Source organism: Marmota flaviventris, chromosome 4 (genome assembly GCF_047511675.1).
Source record: "Marmota flaviventris isolate mMarFla1 chromosome 4, mMarFla1.hap1, whole genome shotgun sequence".
NCBI classification, from domain to species: domain Eukaryota; kingdom Metazoa; phylum Chordata; class Mammalia; order Rodentia; family Sciuridae; genus Marmota; species Marmota flaviventris.
The window spans coordinates 50,317,779-50,335,025 of record NC_092501.1 but is presented as its reverse complement, the minus strand read 5'-3'; the positions used below and the strand labels follow the sequence as shown (position 1 = coordinate 50,335,025).

Below are 17,247 nucleotides of genomic sequence, written 5' to 3'. Positions count from 1 at the left end.
GTCATTAGGCAATTCACACTGCAATAGGAGAGACACTACAGACCTAGGGGAAACTAGAGAACTCCTAGTTATAACTATAAAGATCAGGGCATAGTTAATCTCATCATAAAGTAGTCAGCCTTGGTGGAGACCATTTAGGAGACCTGCCCCATATCAAAAAGGGCCAGAGGCCAGCACTTACAAAGCACTCTGCAGCATCATCCATAATTCCCAGCTGGAAACGCTGTTCATCCTGGAAAGTCTTTGCCAGAGCACTGCGGAGAGTATCAGATGGAAGCACTTTTTCACTACTACACTGAAACTGGTTAAAGATTCCCTGTAGAGAAAAGATTAGACAAGTGAAAAAGCACAATGCTGTTATTAAGCTTCTACACTCACCTCTTTGTCATGTTAGCATCTCTGTACTGACAGCTATAGAAGCAAAAATATTTCCCATGGGTTGATATGCTTGCAGTTAGTAATTTTTTAATAAAAATCAAGAGTCAGAATGAAGGGTACAATCTGTGCTAACAGATCATCCATCTGAGTGTGATGCCAAGGACACACATTAGGAGAGACCATTAACATAATGAAGTTACCTTATTTCCCGTAATAGACAGAAGTAGATATTTAGGTTAAAAAACAAAAAAGAGTAAGTTACATGTAAATGGATTGGCAACTTACTCTTTGGGGGCTCATCCTATGAAACTTGGCCCTCTTGTTTTAAATTTTTCAGCTAACATAAAATTTTAAAAGTATAAAAAAGAATATAACAAAAATCTGTTGTCTATCACCTAGAAATAAACATTCCATCATGTTTACTTTCAATCTACAGACAAAGCTAAAGTCTTTTTTAAGACTTCCCCACCTCTACTAGTCAGAGTATAATGAGTTTTTTGCATAGTCTTCTGTTTCTAATACCTCTATATACAAATATATAATTATATAGCATAATTTTGTGTCTATGTACATTTTGTTCACATCAAAACTATCACACTGGATGTTTCTTGTGTTTTGTTTTTAAATTCAGCATTGTTTTTGAGATCTATCCACATTGATAAATCTCAAAAACATTCTTCTTCTCTACTGCATGCCATATTTTTTTAGATGTTGATGGACCTTTATTTTGTTCATTTGTTTATATGTGGTTCTGAGAATCAAATCCAGTGCCTCACACATGCTAGGCAAGCACTCAACCACTGAGCCACAACCCTAGCTCCTGCACAGTTTTTTAAAATTAATTATTTATTTGTTCTAATTAGTTATACATGACAGCAGAATGCATTTGGATTCATAGTATACAAATGGAACACAATTTTTCATTTTTCTGATTGTACACAAAGTAGAGTCACACCATTCATGTATTCATACATATACCTAGAAAAATAATGTCCATCTCATTCCACCTCTTTCCTACCCCCATGTTTCCTCCCTTCTCCTCCCTCCCCTTTTCCCTATCCAAAGTTCCTCCATTCCTTCCATGCTGTCCCCCCACTCCCATTATGGATCAGCATCCACTTATCAGAGAACACATTCAGATTTTGTTTTTTTGGGGATTGGCTTACTTCACTTAGCATGATATTCTTCAACTTCATCCATTTACCTGCAAATGCCATAATTTTATTCTTTTTCAATGCTGAGTAATATTCCGTGTGTGTATATATATATACACATATGTATATACATATGTGTGTATATATATATATATATCTGTGTGTGTATAAACATACACACACACACACACACACCACTGTTTCTTTATCCATTCATCTATTGAAGGGTATCTAGGTTGGTTCCACAATTTAGCTATTGTGAATTGTGCTGCTATAAACACTGATGTGGCTGCATCCCTGTAGTATGCCGTTTTTAAGTCCCTGGGTATAGACTGAGGAGTGGGATAGCAGGGTCAAATGGTGGTTACATTCCAAGCTTTCTAAGGAATCTCCATACTGTTTTCCAGATTGCTTGCACCAATTTGCAGTTCCACCAGCAACATAAGAGTGTGCCTTTTCCCCCACATCCTTGCCAACACTTATTGTTGCTTGTATTCTTAATAATTGCCATTCTGACTGGTGTGAAATGAAATCTTAGAATAGTTTTGATTTGCATTCCTCTAATTGCTAGAGATGTTGAACATTTTTTCATATATTTGTTGATCGATTGTATATCTTCTTCTGAGAAATGGCTGTTCAGTTCCTTAGCCCATTTATTCACTGGGTTATTTTTTGGTGTTAAGTTTTTTGAGTTCTTTATATATCCTGGAGATTAGTGCTCTGATGTGCATGGGGTAAAAATTTGCTCCCATTCTGTAGGCTCTCTCTTCACCTCAATGATTGTTTCTTTTGCTGAGAAGAAGCTTTTCAGTTTGAACTGTATTCTGTTTAATCAAGTGGCAATTCCACAACTATATTCTATCTCTTTATTAACAGACATTTTGGTAGTCTCCAATTTTTCTGCTATTAAGAAGAGGCAATGACAACTTGTACTCCCAGTAGTATATGACATAAATATCCCCATATTCAAAATACTGTCAAAAATGAATACTAGGGACTGGGGGTGTGGCTCAGTGGTACAGCGCTTGCCTGGCATGTGTGAGGCACTGGATTCGATTCTCAGCACCACATACAAATAAATAAAATAAAGGTCCATCAACAACTAAAAAAATATGAAAAAAAGAAAGAAAGAAAGGGAAGGAAGGAAGGAAGGAAGGAAGGAAGGAAGGTCCATCAACAACTAAAATAGATATTTTTAAAAATGAATACTGTTAGATTGGCTAATGCTAGTCTTTCTAACTACTTTTAATCTCTCTGGATTCTTTGTTAGCATGCAAATATCTTCTAGCCTAATGACCTTGGTTACAGTCTATTTTGATGCACAGTCATTTTTTATTTCAGTGTAATTACATGTTATCTATCTTCTCTGGCTTTACCTATACCTGAACCCTGTTTGAAGGCAATGTCCAGAGAATGAAAACAAGTGACAACAAGTGGCACTTGGCTTGATGAGTGCTTCTCAGGTGGTGTTAGACTCTCCCCTGAGACTAGAACATGTTCCTTAACATTATGTGTCCCACATCCTCACTAAACCACAAAGATAAATGACCCACTGAGCAATGCATTACATACCAACAAAAGAAGGTATATCTCTTTAAAATATTAGAAATTCTTCAGATTAAAAAAAAACAGCATTTTTTTCAGATACAATACTAATGAGACTAGAAACAAGACCACCTTATAAACCTACAATGTGATCTAGGAATACAAGGACCTACTGAGCTTGAGTGTCTAATTCTTGGTCCTCATGATATTTGACCTATCAGCAGCATTTAACTTAGCTGATCTTGAAAATGTTTTCTTCCCTTAGCATCCACAGTACCAACTCTCCTGTTTATCTTTCTACCTCATTGGTCACTCATCATTCTCCTTTGACAGTTTCTTACCAATTCTAAGACTCAGGCTTCAGATCTCTTGATTTCTCTACAGTCAGTCATTTGCACTCTTAGTAGTTTCATCTACAATCATGATTTTGAATACCACACATACACTGACAATGCCCACATTTACATCAACAGCCCAAATCTCCATCCTGAATTCTGGATTTGTAAATCCATTTCATCTGCTACTATGCTAGTTCAAGCCAATTCATCCCTTTATTCTTGCAATTTTTAAAATTTTTTTTATGTGGTGCTGAGGATCAAACCCAGTGTCCCACGCATGCCAGGTGAGCGCGTTACCGCTTGAGCCACATCCCCAGCCCTGCAACAATCTCTTGACTGACCCCTTTGTCTCAAAGAAGCAGCAGTTTCATACAGTAGTCATGGGCTGGAATTGTGGCTCAGTGGTAGAGTGCTCGTCTAGCACGTGAGAAGCCCTGGGTTCGATCCTCAGCACCACATTAAAATAAAATAAAGGTATCATGTCCAACTACAACTAAAATTAAAAAAAAAAATACAGTAGTCAGATGATTTTTTAAAAAATATAAATCGGATAGTACCATTCTTCTTCTCAAACACTTAAAAGATTTATCATTGAATACTGAGTAAAAGTCAAAGTTATAAAGCCATACATTACCTGGCCAACTAGTCTATTTTTGGTTCACCCCATACAAGCCACACAAGTCTCTTGCAGTGCCCCAAACCCACCATGCATGTTCAGGACCCAGGACTTTGCACTGAAATCAAAACTATTTTCCTCATTCTATCCACGCACTAGCATCTTTCCTCCTTGTACACATTCAATATCCATCCCTGACGCAGTTTAAGAACAGATTACTTGAATTGTGTAACTTACAATTATTTACCTACAAATGATTCTATATGATGTGGAAGAGTCAGCACCAGCAATACATATTTAGTATTATTTAATAAGTTGTGGGGGAAATCTATCACAGTTATTCCAAGATATTTTGGATCAACCTAGGAATCTATTCACAAGCCTATTATAAATTCAAGTAAAGGCAGAGTAGAGCCTTCCATAATTTGTTACTGGAAGGGAAAGAATGTCCATGAGAAACTGCTTTAGACCAAAAGAAAATGTCTAGGTCCACAGGTAAACAGTTGGGATATCTGTCTAGTGATCTTTAGATTTTGAAATTTTAGGGGAATAAGGTGAAGAAAAGGAAGAGGAAGGTGAAAAAAGCAGGAACTATTTCTACAAATTGCATGTGGTCTGATAAACTGATAATTGGATGAAATAAAGTCACACTAGCTTGGCAAAACTGTTTCCCAGCCTATTGCTCTTCTCAATTGTTATTGGTAAGACATTACCACTCCCCTGACAAAAGCTCTAAAACTCTATCTCCAGGGCAAGGAATGGATGAGATTTGTTTTGTTTTGTTTTGGTACCAGAGATTGAACCCAGGAATGCTTAACCACTAAACTACATCCCCAGCCCTTTTTATTTTGAAAAATATAATAGGGTCTCATTAAGTTGCTTGGGGCCACACTAAGTTGCTGAGGCTGGCCTCAAACTTTATTTTATTTATTTGTTTATTATATTTTCATTTTTTTGCTATGCAAGAAAACTTTATTATAAGTGAAAGTAACTTGAAAGTAAAGTAAAAGCAAAGTGAATTGTCTCCAAGCAGAGAATGACCCTGGCCTTGAACTTGCCATCCTCCTTCCTGCCTCCTGAGCCACTGGAATTACAGGAGTGCACCCCCAGGCCAGCTAGATTTGGTCCTTTGTTTGGAGTTCAAAATTGGCTCCAAAACAACCCAACAGGAAATTATTTCCAGGATAGCTCTGTACAAAGCTGACATTTACATACTTCACTCCATTTAGTCTTTCCCAATGAGGTTTCCTTAAGAATTAAGCCCTGTTACTCTAAGGCATCCGCTATTCCTGATGAAATAACTTCTCTCCTATGCATAACACTAGCTATATACCATCTTAGGAAGAATTAAGAAAACAGTCACTTTCTGTGTTCTGTGGTTCAGAAGACCCTGTTTGAGAAAGGAGAGGGCTCCACTCAGAGATGGCATAATATAATAGCTAAATTGCCAGGCTTGGTGGACACACCTATAATCTCAGCAACCCAGGAGGCTGAGACAGGAGGATTGCAAGTTCAAGGCCAGCCTCAGCAACTTAGAGAGGCTCTAAACAACTTAGTGAGACCCTGTCTCAAAATAGCACACACACACACACAAAAGTACTAAATATAATAAAATATAATATAATGCTTAAGAGTTTGGATACTGAAGCCAAACTGTTTTCAAACTCTCAACCCTGATATATAAGGTACTGTTGTTATAAGACCTTGGGCAAATTATTTAATTTTTCTAGATCTCAATTTTGTAAGAGTATAAGTATCTCCTAGGTTTATTTGAGGATTAAAATGAATATATGCATTCATGTGTATGCATGCACATGCACAAACTTGCTGTCAGAAAGCATTATTCTTATCATCATTATTATATTTAGGAGTAATTTTTAAAAATATTTATTTTTTAGTTGTAGTTGGACACAATACCTTTGTTTTATTTATTTATTTTTATGTGGTGCTGAGGATTGAACCCAGGGCATCACACATGCTAGGCAAGTGCTCTACTGCTGAGCCACAACCCCAGCCCCTTTAAGAGTAATTTTTTTTTTAAGTTTTTTATTGTTGTTGTTGTTAATACCTTTGTTTTTATTTACTTATTTTTATGTGGTGCTGAGGATCACACCCAGGGTTTCACACATGCTAGGTGAGCGCTCTACTACTAAGCCACAACCCCAGCCCTAGGAGTAATTTTTAAAATATTTTTATTGGTTGTTGATGAACCTTTATTTACTTATTTATATAGAGTGCTGAGAATCGAAGCCAGTGTCTCACACATGCAAGGCAAGTACTCTAGCCACAACCACTGAGCCACAACCCCTGCCCTAGGAGTAACTTTAAGTTACTAAAAATAAAAAGTCAGTCCACCACTGTCCTATGCTGAACAAAGGCCCTCACTCAGATTTTTCTACCTTGAGCTACTTCCTAAGTCTCTGAGAACTGGATAAGGGAACGACTACTTTATTTTCTGTTCTGTTGCTCCCACGCAAGAGAAACAGATTTCCCATGACCTAGATAATTAGGTTTCAGCAGAGAAAGGAAAAGGTCTGGGTCAGAGCTCTGTCTGCACCCACAGTAGATCTGCAATAACAGATTTGGATCTTGTGTTCAATGGCATCGATCTCTCTCTGTCATATTCTTTTCTCACCTCTTAATTATAGGCAACCTTCTCCATATGAACTGAGTATCTGAATGCATTCAGAAAAGCCTCTGACTGAATCTTCTTTATTTTCTTATTTTAATTATTATTGTCAGTCTTGCCGTACTATTGTTAGGAAGAAGCAAGTATATTATGGATAAAGCAGGCTGAGCTTGCCCAGCATGCATCTGTGAAGCTCCAGCTCTGGAAGAAGCTGTAGCACAAAGCCCCTCTGTTAGGGTAATACACTAACCTCTGTGTGTCCCTCTCACATGAGCACAGGGGCTGGAACGGGCCTCCTTCTGTTCCTTTTTTACCCTCCTCCCACCTTTCCCAGAGGGAGATCCTGTTCACACCAAAGAAAGCCAAGAACATTTAGTTCAGCAGTAAGAACAGGTGGCAGTACCAATAAGGAACAAAAACTGGTATTCTTCCAATTGCTGAGTTCTATGGCAGAAAGAAAGAGCAGGAAGAACCAAAACCCAGGAATTATTTTTCCTGGTGGTGTCCCTAATGGTTTCATTTCAATAAGCAAAAAAAAAATCCCACCTTTGAGGTTTCTCTCTGCTCTTTTTCACAGGTTGAAACCAAAGAGGTCTTCTTTTCATTCTCATAAAATACCAATTTACTTTTTGTCTCTTAACTATTTTCTTGGATGTGGTACAAAAGCAACAAGATTTTAATGACTAAAAGCAGGTGCTTCCCCACCCATCTCTCTTGGATGAAGTAGCAAACAATTCTCTCCACATGAGCACGTAATTATTTGGATTAGTAAAAACCATGCAAATAAAACAGAAGTGTCATAAAGACAGAAAGTCCTTGATTTTTGGCATCTACCAATGCAGCTGTTGCTTAAGTTTTTTCCCCTAAAACACAGACCCTTGCCGGCAGAGAACAGTGGTTTATTTCTCTCTCAAGATTTCTTAGTCTTCCATTTAAAAGAAGTCATAAGTAGAGAGAGTGGGGGGTAAAGAAGAGAGGCTGTCGTAGTTTCAATGTTTCATGAGCCCACAGCCTTTGGAAAGAGCCCAAGTCAAGAGGCTACTTCATCCCTGACAGGTGTCCAACAATACCTTCTACAAAGGCATGACACACTTTAGGCCCTGCCATTTGCTCAATTCTTGGGGTTTCTCTTTTTTTTTTTAATTATTATTTTTCTAATTTTTTTCTTTTTTATTATATATAACAGCAGAATGCATTACAATTCTTATTACATATATAGAGCACAATTTTTCCTATCTCTGGTCGTATACATAGTATATTCACACCAATTTGTACCTTCATACATGAACTTTGGATAATAATGATCATCACATTCAACCATCATTAATTACCTCATACCCCCTTCCTTTCCCCTCCAACCCCTCTGCCCTATCTAGAGTTCATAAATTCCTCCCATGCTCCCGCTCCCTATGCCACTATGAATCAGCCTCCTTATATTAAAGAAAACATTCATTTGTTTTTTGGGGATTGGCTAACTTCACTTAGCATTATGTTCTCTAACTCCATCCATTTACCTGCAAATGCCATGATTTTATTCTCTTTTACTGCGAGTAATATTCCATTTTGTATATATGCCACATTTTTTAATCCATTCATCTACTGAAGGGCATATAGATTGGTTCCAAAATTTAGCTGTTGTGAATTGTGCTGCTATAAACATTTTTGTGGCTGTGTCCCTATAGTATGCTGTTTTTAAGTCATTTGGGTATAGACCAAGGAGAAGGACAGCTGGGTCAAATGGTGGTTCCATTACCAATTTTCCAAGAAATCTCCATTCTGCTTTCCATATTGGCTGCACCTATTTGCATTACTACCAGCAGTGTATGAGTGTACCTTTCCCCCCACATCCTCGACAATACTTATTGTTGTTTGAGGTGAATAGAGAGCCTACATCATGGGAGCAAATCTTTACCCCTCACACATCAGATAGAGCACTAATCACTAGGGTATATAAAGAACTCAAAAAACTAGACACCCCCCAAAAAAAAAAAAGTTAATAAATGGGCCAAGGACCTAAAGAGACACTTCTCAGAAGATGATATACAATCAATCAACACATGAAAAAATGTTCATCATCACTGGCAATTAGAGAAATGCAAATCACTCTAAGATTTCATCTCACTCCAGTCAGAATGGGGTCTCTCTTTTTGATATGGGCTTTGTACATTGCTCATTTTGGCCCTTCTAATCACTCTTTTCTCCATACTTTGTGGAAATCAAAGAACCTAAATGTGCTAATCTAGTCTGTTTGTAAACAAGACTCTCTGGAAGTAAAATAGAAAGAAGAGTCATCAAGGATGTTTGTAGGAAAAAAAAAACTTTCATTGTTTTTGCATGTTCAAAAGAATGTTGACAAGAGGTTGAGGCAGGAGGATCACAAGTTTAAGGCCAGCCTGGGCAACTTTGTGAAAGCCTGTCTCAAAATAAAATTTTAAAAGGGCTAGGGGTATATAGTTCAGTGGTAGAATTCTTTTTTAAAAAACTTTTTTTAGTTATAGTTGGGCACAATACCTTTATTTTATTTATTTACTTTTTATGTGGTACTGAGGATCGAACCCAGCGCCTCAAATGTGCTAGGTGAGCACTCTACCGCTGAGCCACAATCTCAGCCCCTCAGTGGTGGAATTCTTGCCTAGTAATGTATGAGGTCCTGGGTTCAATTCCCTGTGCCAGGGGAAAAAAGAAGAAGAATGCTGAAAGTTCTTTTTCAAGGCGGGGGACAGGTAAGAGTAAATAAACGTACACCCTTTTGGCACCCAAAACAATAACAAAGGACTTTATTTTAAAACAAATGCCATATTTTATCAGTATATATTTCAAATTATATCTCTAAAAAATAACTCTTGGAGGAGGATACAGTGGTACACACCTGTAATCCCAGCGACTTGAGAGGCTCAGGTAGGTGAATCACAAGTTCAAAGTTTGATCTCTCTCAAAGGAGAGATCCTGTTTCAAAGTTAAAAAAAAAAAAAAAAAAAAAAAGTGTAAGGGGTTTGCTGGGAATGTAGCTAAGTTGTAGAGGGTCCCTGGGTTCAATCTCCAGTATAAGGGGGAAAAAAAGTTACCTCCTTTGGGGAAGGCAAAAAAACAGCTGGCTAGTTTCTCCCTTGGAATTCTCTAAAAACCTTATGTCTAAAAACAGCTGTCTTCTAAGCTTCCTGATTAGAAAAACATCCATGTAAACTATAATGGTCCCTTTAAATTAAATTAATTTATCAACATCATATATCCCTAGTTTTTTTTTTTTAGATGATGCAATCTTTTTTTTGTTTGTTTTTTTACCTTTATTTTACTCATTTGTATGTGGTGCTAAGGATCAAACTCAGTGCCTCACACCTGCTAGGCAAGCACTCTACCACTGAGCTACAACCCCAGCCTGAGTTTAAAGTTTTATTTACATTTAATTCAAAGCCCATTATTTTGGACACAGTAGTAAGGTTAGAGACTATCAAAAGCTACTTATCACACTCATTCCTGCTAATAAGGTGTAACAGCCAGCCACCTACATACATACAAAGAGAGAAACCACAAGATTTTAAGACAATGGACCAAGGGAGGGACACAGAGACAAGGATAGGCAAAATTTACCAGAAGTCAGTACTTCCTTTAGTGGGAAATCATAAACTAATGATGAGATTTTATACAATATAATAATCAATTTACTAATTTTCGCCATAATAGAAAATACAGCACCCTCAACGATACAAAGAATATATATTCAAATCAAATTTAAAAAATCAATACCATATCCTCTTACCCCACTAGGGAAATTAAAAGAGGGGACTCTTCTGGAAATGCAAAAAGATTTTGAAATTGTGTAAGTTTTAGACTCTGCCAAAAGTTCTGGAAAGGAAAGAATCAATCATGATGGTCTCCTACATTTCTCCTTACAATTATACCTTCTATTTGAATATCATGCACAATTCTGAACTCCAAGTTTTAAAAAAGAACAAAGGATTCAGTTTTATACTTTCAAGTTGTATCAATGGTTAAATTAGTTGAGAATATTCAGATTAGCCACAGACTACTAGGACTTTCTAGTAAGGAAGGTTAATCAAAAGACCAACACAAATATACTCATATCCACAGGTAATCAAAAGAAGAAAGTTAAACATTAGTAGATGACATCTGAATCAGACATAATGATATACTTCTTATATGTGTGCTGTTTATTACTAGCTAAAATTTCCAGGGAACATGCTACAAATATAATCTCCTCCTTTAAAAACTTAGTCCAGTATAATGGATTTACTCCTCTCTTCCCTGACACTGGCCATGAAGGAAAATGAAGAACCTTCCATTCCCACTATGTACAAAAAGGAAAGGCTAGATAAATAATGAACAATTAGTAATTTTTCCACCACTTTATCCTCTGTACTTATCTTTCAGTACCCAATAAAGCAAAAGCTACATGGTACAACTCAAAAAACATTAAGGGATTTGCTCCCTGAACTCTCAAATCTCCCCCAATTAACAAGTAGTCTATCAGCAGAACAGATACCTGCCTGCCTCATAAGAACAGTCTTTGTCTTGTCTCTAGTTACAGATATTCTGGGTCACCTCCTTTACAAAACCCTATTTTATCCCTAGCAACCACCCTCTACTAGCACCATTCCCCAGCTTTTATGCCTTACACTAGAATTCTTAAGAGGAAAAAAAAATCACTAATTGAGAAGATTTGTTGAATTTAATCAATCAATGCAACATTCTTTTTGCATATAACAAAACACACTCTGTCTACATCCTGGCACTGCAAAGCCTCTAGTACAATCCCTGGAAGGAGAACAAAATCTTTGTAGCATACTAAGTACAGAGGACGGATTTCCTCCCCTGAACAGAGATAAATAAATAAGCCAACACCAAAGTAAAGTCATACTCTGGGGGCTGGAGGGTATAAGAGCAGATCCAGTATGAATAATAAATAAGAGCTCTGGGCTCTAGGCAATGACAATTTAGGTCAAGAAAAATCTTTTAATGATATTAGGTGGGAATAAATTTGGGGGTGAGGTAATTAGTAAACAACCTTTTATTTGCTAATAAGCCAGAGTTGACAGCCATCATAGTTCAAAGTAAGCAGAACAATACAATGACACAAATTCTTTTCAGTAAAAACCATCATTAGTAACTTGCATACACATAAGATTTTGAGGCTGAAATTACTATACTGACTTAAAACCAAGTAAAAGAGAAAAAACAGTATGTTTTACAGAATCAAAATAAATGGATTATCATAAATATTATGTACAAGTCCCCATAAAGCAATTATAAGCACCAGATACAACCTATTCTATTCTACCTGGTGAGGATAACAAAGAATAGGAATACTGCCCTGTTTACAGAGCAAAAGAAATAAGCAAAAATAGTAAAGACATCATGAACTAAAAGATGTTCACAGAAGGCCAACAATAAGTGCATTTTAGGGATTGGTGCAAGGTGAAGCACATAACTGGGAAAAGAAGATGAGTACATATCTTTTAGCTGTACATGGAAGGGCTGAAAGATCAAGTATTGGAAAGTTGGCTACTCTTTGATCATCTAGGTACATGTATGTGGTTTTTTTTTTTCCTTAACAGTGGGTACCAGAATGAATAATTGTGCACTAACATAATGAAATCTGACTTTACAGAATGGCAAGTTCGTACATAGAGTACTTCAGATTGAGGAATTTTGGACTTTCCTGTTTTGAAAGTAAAATTAATAATAATAATAATAATAAATTCTACTTAATAAGAATTTTAAATATCAACTTTAATATTAAAGAATGCAAACAAGTTATGAAGAGCCAGCAAAAAGGAATTTTATTAGTCTTACCAAATAGTCCTTCAATTTTTAAGTAGGAAGCAGTGAAAAAAAGGGGGGGGGATTTAAATATATAATTATTCCCACACTGTAAACAGCACAAAGTAAAATGGAACTTAACCATAGTATACCAGATGATTACTTTGCTAACGGAATCCCGGGAATTCACTCTTCCCTTGGTGATCTTTCCTACCACCAATCTCATTCCCCCAGTACATTCACATACACACACACCATTATACACATTTGTATATTATTTTACCTTTCCTTTACCAAACAAGGCAGGAAGCCCTAGATTAGTAGAATTTTTAAAAGTGAGACCAAAAGTCACAATATAAAGATCTCTTTAATTAAAAAAAGAGTAAGAAAGGTCAAGAAAGATAGAAGGAAAAAGAGAAAAAAAAGTACTAAAAACTGTAACTAAAATCCAAGAACTATTTTAAAAGAGTATATCAACCCAGCAAAGTAGAGTATTTTTATTATGGTACAGACACTGTGTGAGGCACCATGAGGAACAATAAAAGAGAAGAAGAGCTAAGATACTTTCCTAAGAATTCATTCAGTGGGCTGGGGCTGGGGCTGAGCGGTAGAGTCCTTGCCTAGCATGCATGAGGCCCTGGGTTCAATCCTCAGCACCACATAAAATAATTAATTAATTAAGGGTATTGTGTACAATTAAAAAATAAATATTTTTTAAAAATTCATTCAGCTAAGATAAATATTAGTAAGTCAAAGATTAAGACACAGAATGTTTTGTTTTCTTTTGTAGCTCTGGAAACTGTTTAAACCCAGGTCTTCACATATGATAAGAAAGTGCTCAACCACTGAGCTCTTCCCATAAACCCTAAAATTGCCTATGGGGGGTATATGTGCTAAGGACTGAACCCAGGACCTTGTGATGCCAGGCAAACTCTATACCACTGAGCCACATCCCTTATCCACAAAAATTACTTTTTTGGAGGTGGGGGGATGGGCAGGCACTCTACCACTGAGTTATATCCCCAGGCCCTAAAATTACTTTTTTTTTTTTTTAAATATGGAACGCTTCACGAATTTGCGTGTCATCCTTGCGCAGGGGCCATGCTAATCTTCTCTGTATCGTTCCAATTTTAGTATATGTGCTGCCGAAGCGAGCACATACTTTCTTGATTAAGATGCTAATATACTACCTCGAGTTAGCTCGGCTGTAGAGTGCTTGCCTAGCAAGCACAAGGCCCTGAGTCCAATTCCCAGTACGCCAAAAAAAAAAAAAAAAGTAACTTCTGAGGAGAGCAAACACTGCAGGCAAACTGAATGACACCTAAAATTTGTCAAGAAATAGGCATACCAGGTATGCTATCTGCTATCACAGCTGAAATTCAGAGTACCTGGTAAAGGAGAGGAAAAGAAGCATGGAATTAGGCTTTAAAAAGTCTATAATCATGCAATTTTAAGTGATTTAAGAGATAACTAGGAGGCACTTAAAGGTTATAAAATAGTAAAAGCACCAATAGCCAGACACAATAGTGCACACCTGTAATCCCAGTGGCTGGGGAGGCTGAGGCAGGAGGATCACAAGTTCAAAGCCAGCCTCAGCAAAAGCAAGGCACTAAGCAACACACTGAGACCCCGTTTCTAAATAAAATGCAAAATAAGACTGGAGATGTGGCTCAGTGGTTGCCCCTGAGTTCAAACCCCAGTACCCTCTCACCCCCTAAAAATAAAGCATGAACAGTTAGGTACAAAGCACATGTTTGCAATCCCAGCAATTTGGGAGGTTGAGGCAAGATGATAGTAAGTTCAAAGCAAGCAACTTACCAAGACCTGGTCTCAAAATAAAACAAAAAATTTAAAGGACTGGGGATGTAGTTCAGAGACAGAGTGCCAGTTCAGGTACTGGGTTCAATCCCCAGTACCCTCCCCCACACCCCACAAAAAAGGGGCAAACATTATATATCCACGTATACATTTATTTACATAGCACAGAAGAATAATAAATGTCCACATATCCATTTACTCAATTTAAGAAATTAAGGAGACTGAAAATCCCCAAATAATGACATTCCTCTCACTATACCTTCCAGAACAACTACTATTCTGACTTTCGTGAAAATCACTACCTTTTTCTCTACAGTTTTATTAGGCATGTATCCCTAAACGATGTTTATTTTTTTACCCGTTTTTTGTTTGTTTTGTTTTGGGTACTGGGGATTGAACCAGAAGCGCTTAACCTTATCTTAAATCCACCATCTTCTGTGACTTGATTTTTTTTCATTCAATGTGGTGTTTCTGAGATTAATTCAAATTGATGTATGTAATGGCAAGTCATCATTTTTGCTACCATATAGTATTTTACTATGGGGATAAACCATAATTTAAAATTCCATTCTACAGTAGTTTGAACAGGTTGTTTCTATTTTCCTGTAATCACTAGAGATGCTACTTTCAACATTCCTGAGTATAACTGATATTATGTATCAAGAAGTCTTCTACAATGCCTATATAGGAATAGAACTGCTGGGTTATATGCAAGTTCAATTTTACCAGGTAATGACAAACTGTTTTCTTAAGTAGTGACATTAACTTATATTCCAACTAACAATATATGTATACAAATTCTCATTATTCTACCTATTTGGAAACATTTAATTTTATCAGATTTTTAATTTCCTATCAACATGAAAAGTATTGGGTTTGTTTTTGATTTATATTTGTTTTTTTAGTTGTAGGTAGACATAATAACCTTTATTTTATTTTTATGTGGTGCCGAGGATCGAACCCAGTGCCTCACGCATGCTGAGCAAGAGCTCTACCACTGAGCCACAACCCCAGCCCCTGAAAAGAATGTTTTAACTTACATTTCTTAAATTACTAATTGGGGTAAACATCTTACACATACTTAGTGATCATTTGAGATTCCTATTCTGAAACATACCTGTTTATATCTTTGCCCATTTTTCTCTTGACTCATTTATCTTTTACTCATTCTTTATAGGAAATTTTCTCTGGAGTTCTGTACTGGATACTAATTCTTTGTTGATTGTACATACTACAGGTATTCTCCTTCCAATTAGTTTATAACCCCCCTCACTTTTTTGTTTTGTTTTGCTTGTGCTGGAGATTGAACCCAGGATCACTCTATCATTGAACTACATCCCAAGTCCTTTTTATTTTTTATTTTAAGACAGGATTTCATTCAATTGTCAAGGCTGGTCTGGACCTTGCAATCCTGCTTCCTCACCCTCCTGAGCTTCTAGAATTACAGGCATGAACCGATATGTCCAGCTTATAGCCTTATCTTTATTCTCTCCCTATGGAGTCTTTTTGGTGAAGAGAAATTATTGAATTTTCTATAGTAAAATGTATCCATTTTTAAATTCATAGTTCTAAAATTTTTTAAATTTTGTATAATATGAAGTAGGGATCTAATTTCTCCCCCCCCCCCTTTATGAGTAAACAATTATCTAAGCACCGTTTATTGAAAAGTTCACTTTATCTTTGGTTCACAAGCAAGTGGCAAGTCTCTAATATATCTGTTTCGGAAATCTTGATTTTATTCCATTTGTTTACTTATAAATAGTATTGTACTACAAGTAACATTTACTACCGTTTTATAAATTTTGATTTCTGGTAAAGTATAATCATCAATACTGCTTGCCCAAGGGATCATTAAAGAATCATACTTCCTGATCCACTTGGTTCAACAGGTCAAGATGATTCATTCTGCTTAATGAGCTGTGAGTAGAAGAGAACTGCTGAACACTTAAATTTCCCACACAAAATTCTATAGAACTTTTTGTCCCTCTAACTTAGCAACCAATAATATTCAAAAGGGTTGCAGCTTTGGTACCTAATTCAGAGAAATATAGTGTCCAAGAACTAGCCGCCAAAGGTGGAATATGCAAAGAGAACAAAGAAGGAGGCAGACAAATATCCAAGACTGCAAATTATTAGCACATTAAGAACAGCACTGTGTCTTGGGTGGCAGCAAGAAAGGAAGATCCCTGCACCCCAAAGTGGGAGGAAGGGGTGTGTATGTGTGTGTGTGTGTGTGTATTTCTGAGTAATTCTTTTTTTAATTTTTTTATTTATATATGACAGCAGAATGCATTACAATTCTTATTACACATATAGAGCACAATTTTTCATATCTTTGGTTGTATACAAAGTATATTCATACCAATTCATTTCATGTCTTCATACATGTGCTTTGGATAATAATGTCCATTACATTCCACCATCATTTCTAACCCTATGCCCCTTCCCTTCTCTTCCCACCCCTCTCCCCTCTCCTCCTCTATTCCTCCCATGCTCCCTCTCCCTACCCCAGTATGAATCAGCCTCCTTGTATCAGAGAAAACATTCGGCATTTGTTTTTTGGGGGATTGGCTAACTTCACTTAGCATTATCTTCTCCAACTGCATCCATTTACCTGCAAATGCCATGATTTTATTCTCTTTTACTGCTGAGTAATATTCCATTGTTTATATACGCCACATTTTTCTATCCATTCATCTACTGAAGGATTTTTTTTTATCCATTCATCTACTGAAGGGTATTTTATTTAGGTTAGCTATTGTGAATTGTGCTGCTATAAACATCGATGTGGCTGTATCCCTGTAGTATGCTGTTTTTAAGTCCTTTGGGTATAGGCCAAGGAGAGGGATAGTTGAGTCAAATGGTGGTTAAACTAGACAAAGTTAGTCTATGGCCAACTGGAATGTACCTAGGCTTTCTCAAAAACTATTAACATGGGGCTGGGGTTGTGGCTCAGTGGTAGAACTTTTTCTAGCACACGTGAGACACTGG

The 17,247-nt window shown here is 36.8% G+C and overlaps 1 protein-coding gene and 1 non-coding gene across 14 annotated transcripts in view; both read right to left on the bottom strand.

The window, feature by feature from the left end:
• Positions 1-17,247, bottom strand: part of Usp54 (ubiquitin specific peptidase 54) — a 134,491-nt gene that overhangs the window by 42,376 nt on the left and 74,868 nt on the right. For all 13 annotated transcript variants that reach the window (XM_071611167.1, XM_071611165.1, XM_071611168.1 and 10 more), the window contains one exon: positions 182-316. In XM_071611167.1, coding sequence (XP_071467268.1) covers positions 182-316 — 135 coding nt within the window. The remainder of the gene's footprint in view (positions 1-181; positions 317-17,247) is intronic.
• Positions 13,490-13,596, bottom strand: LOC114089532 (U6 spliceosomal RNA). Its single transcript, XR_003582183.1, has one exon. It is a non-coding gene; the product is annotated as a U6 spliceosomal RNA (small nuclear RNA).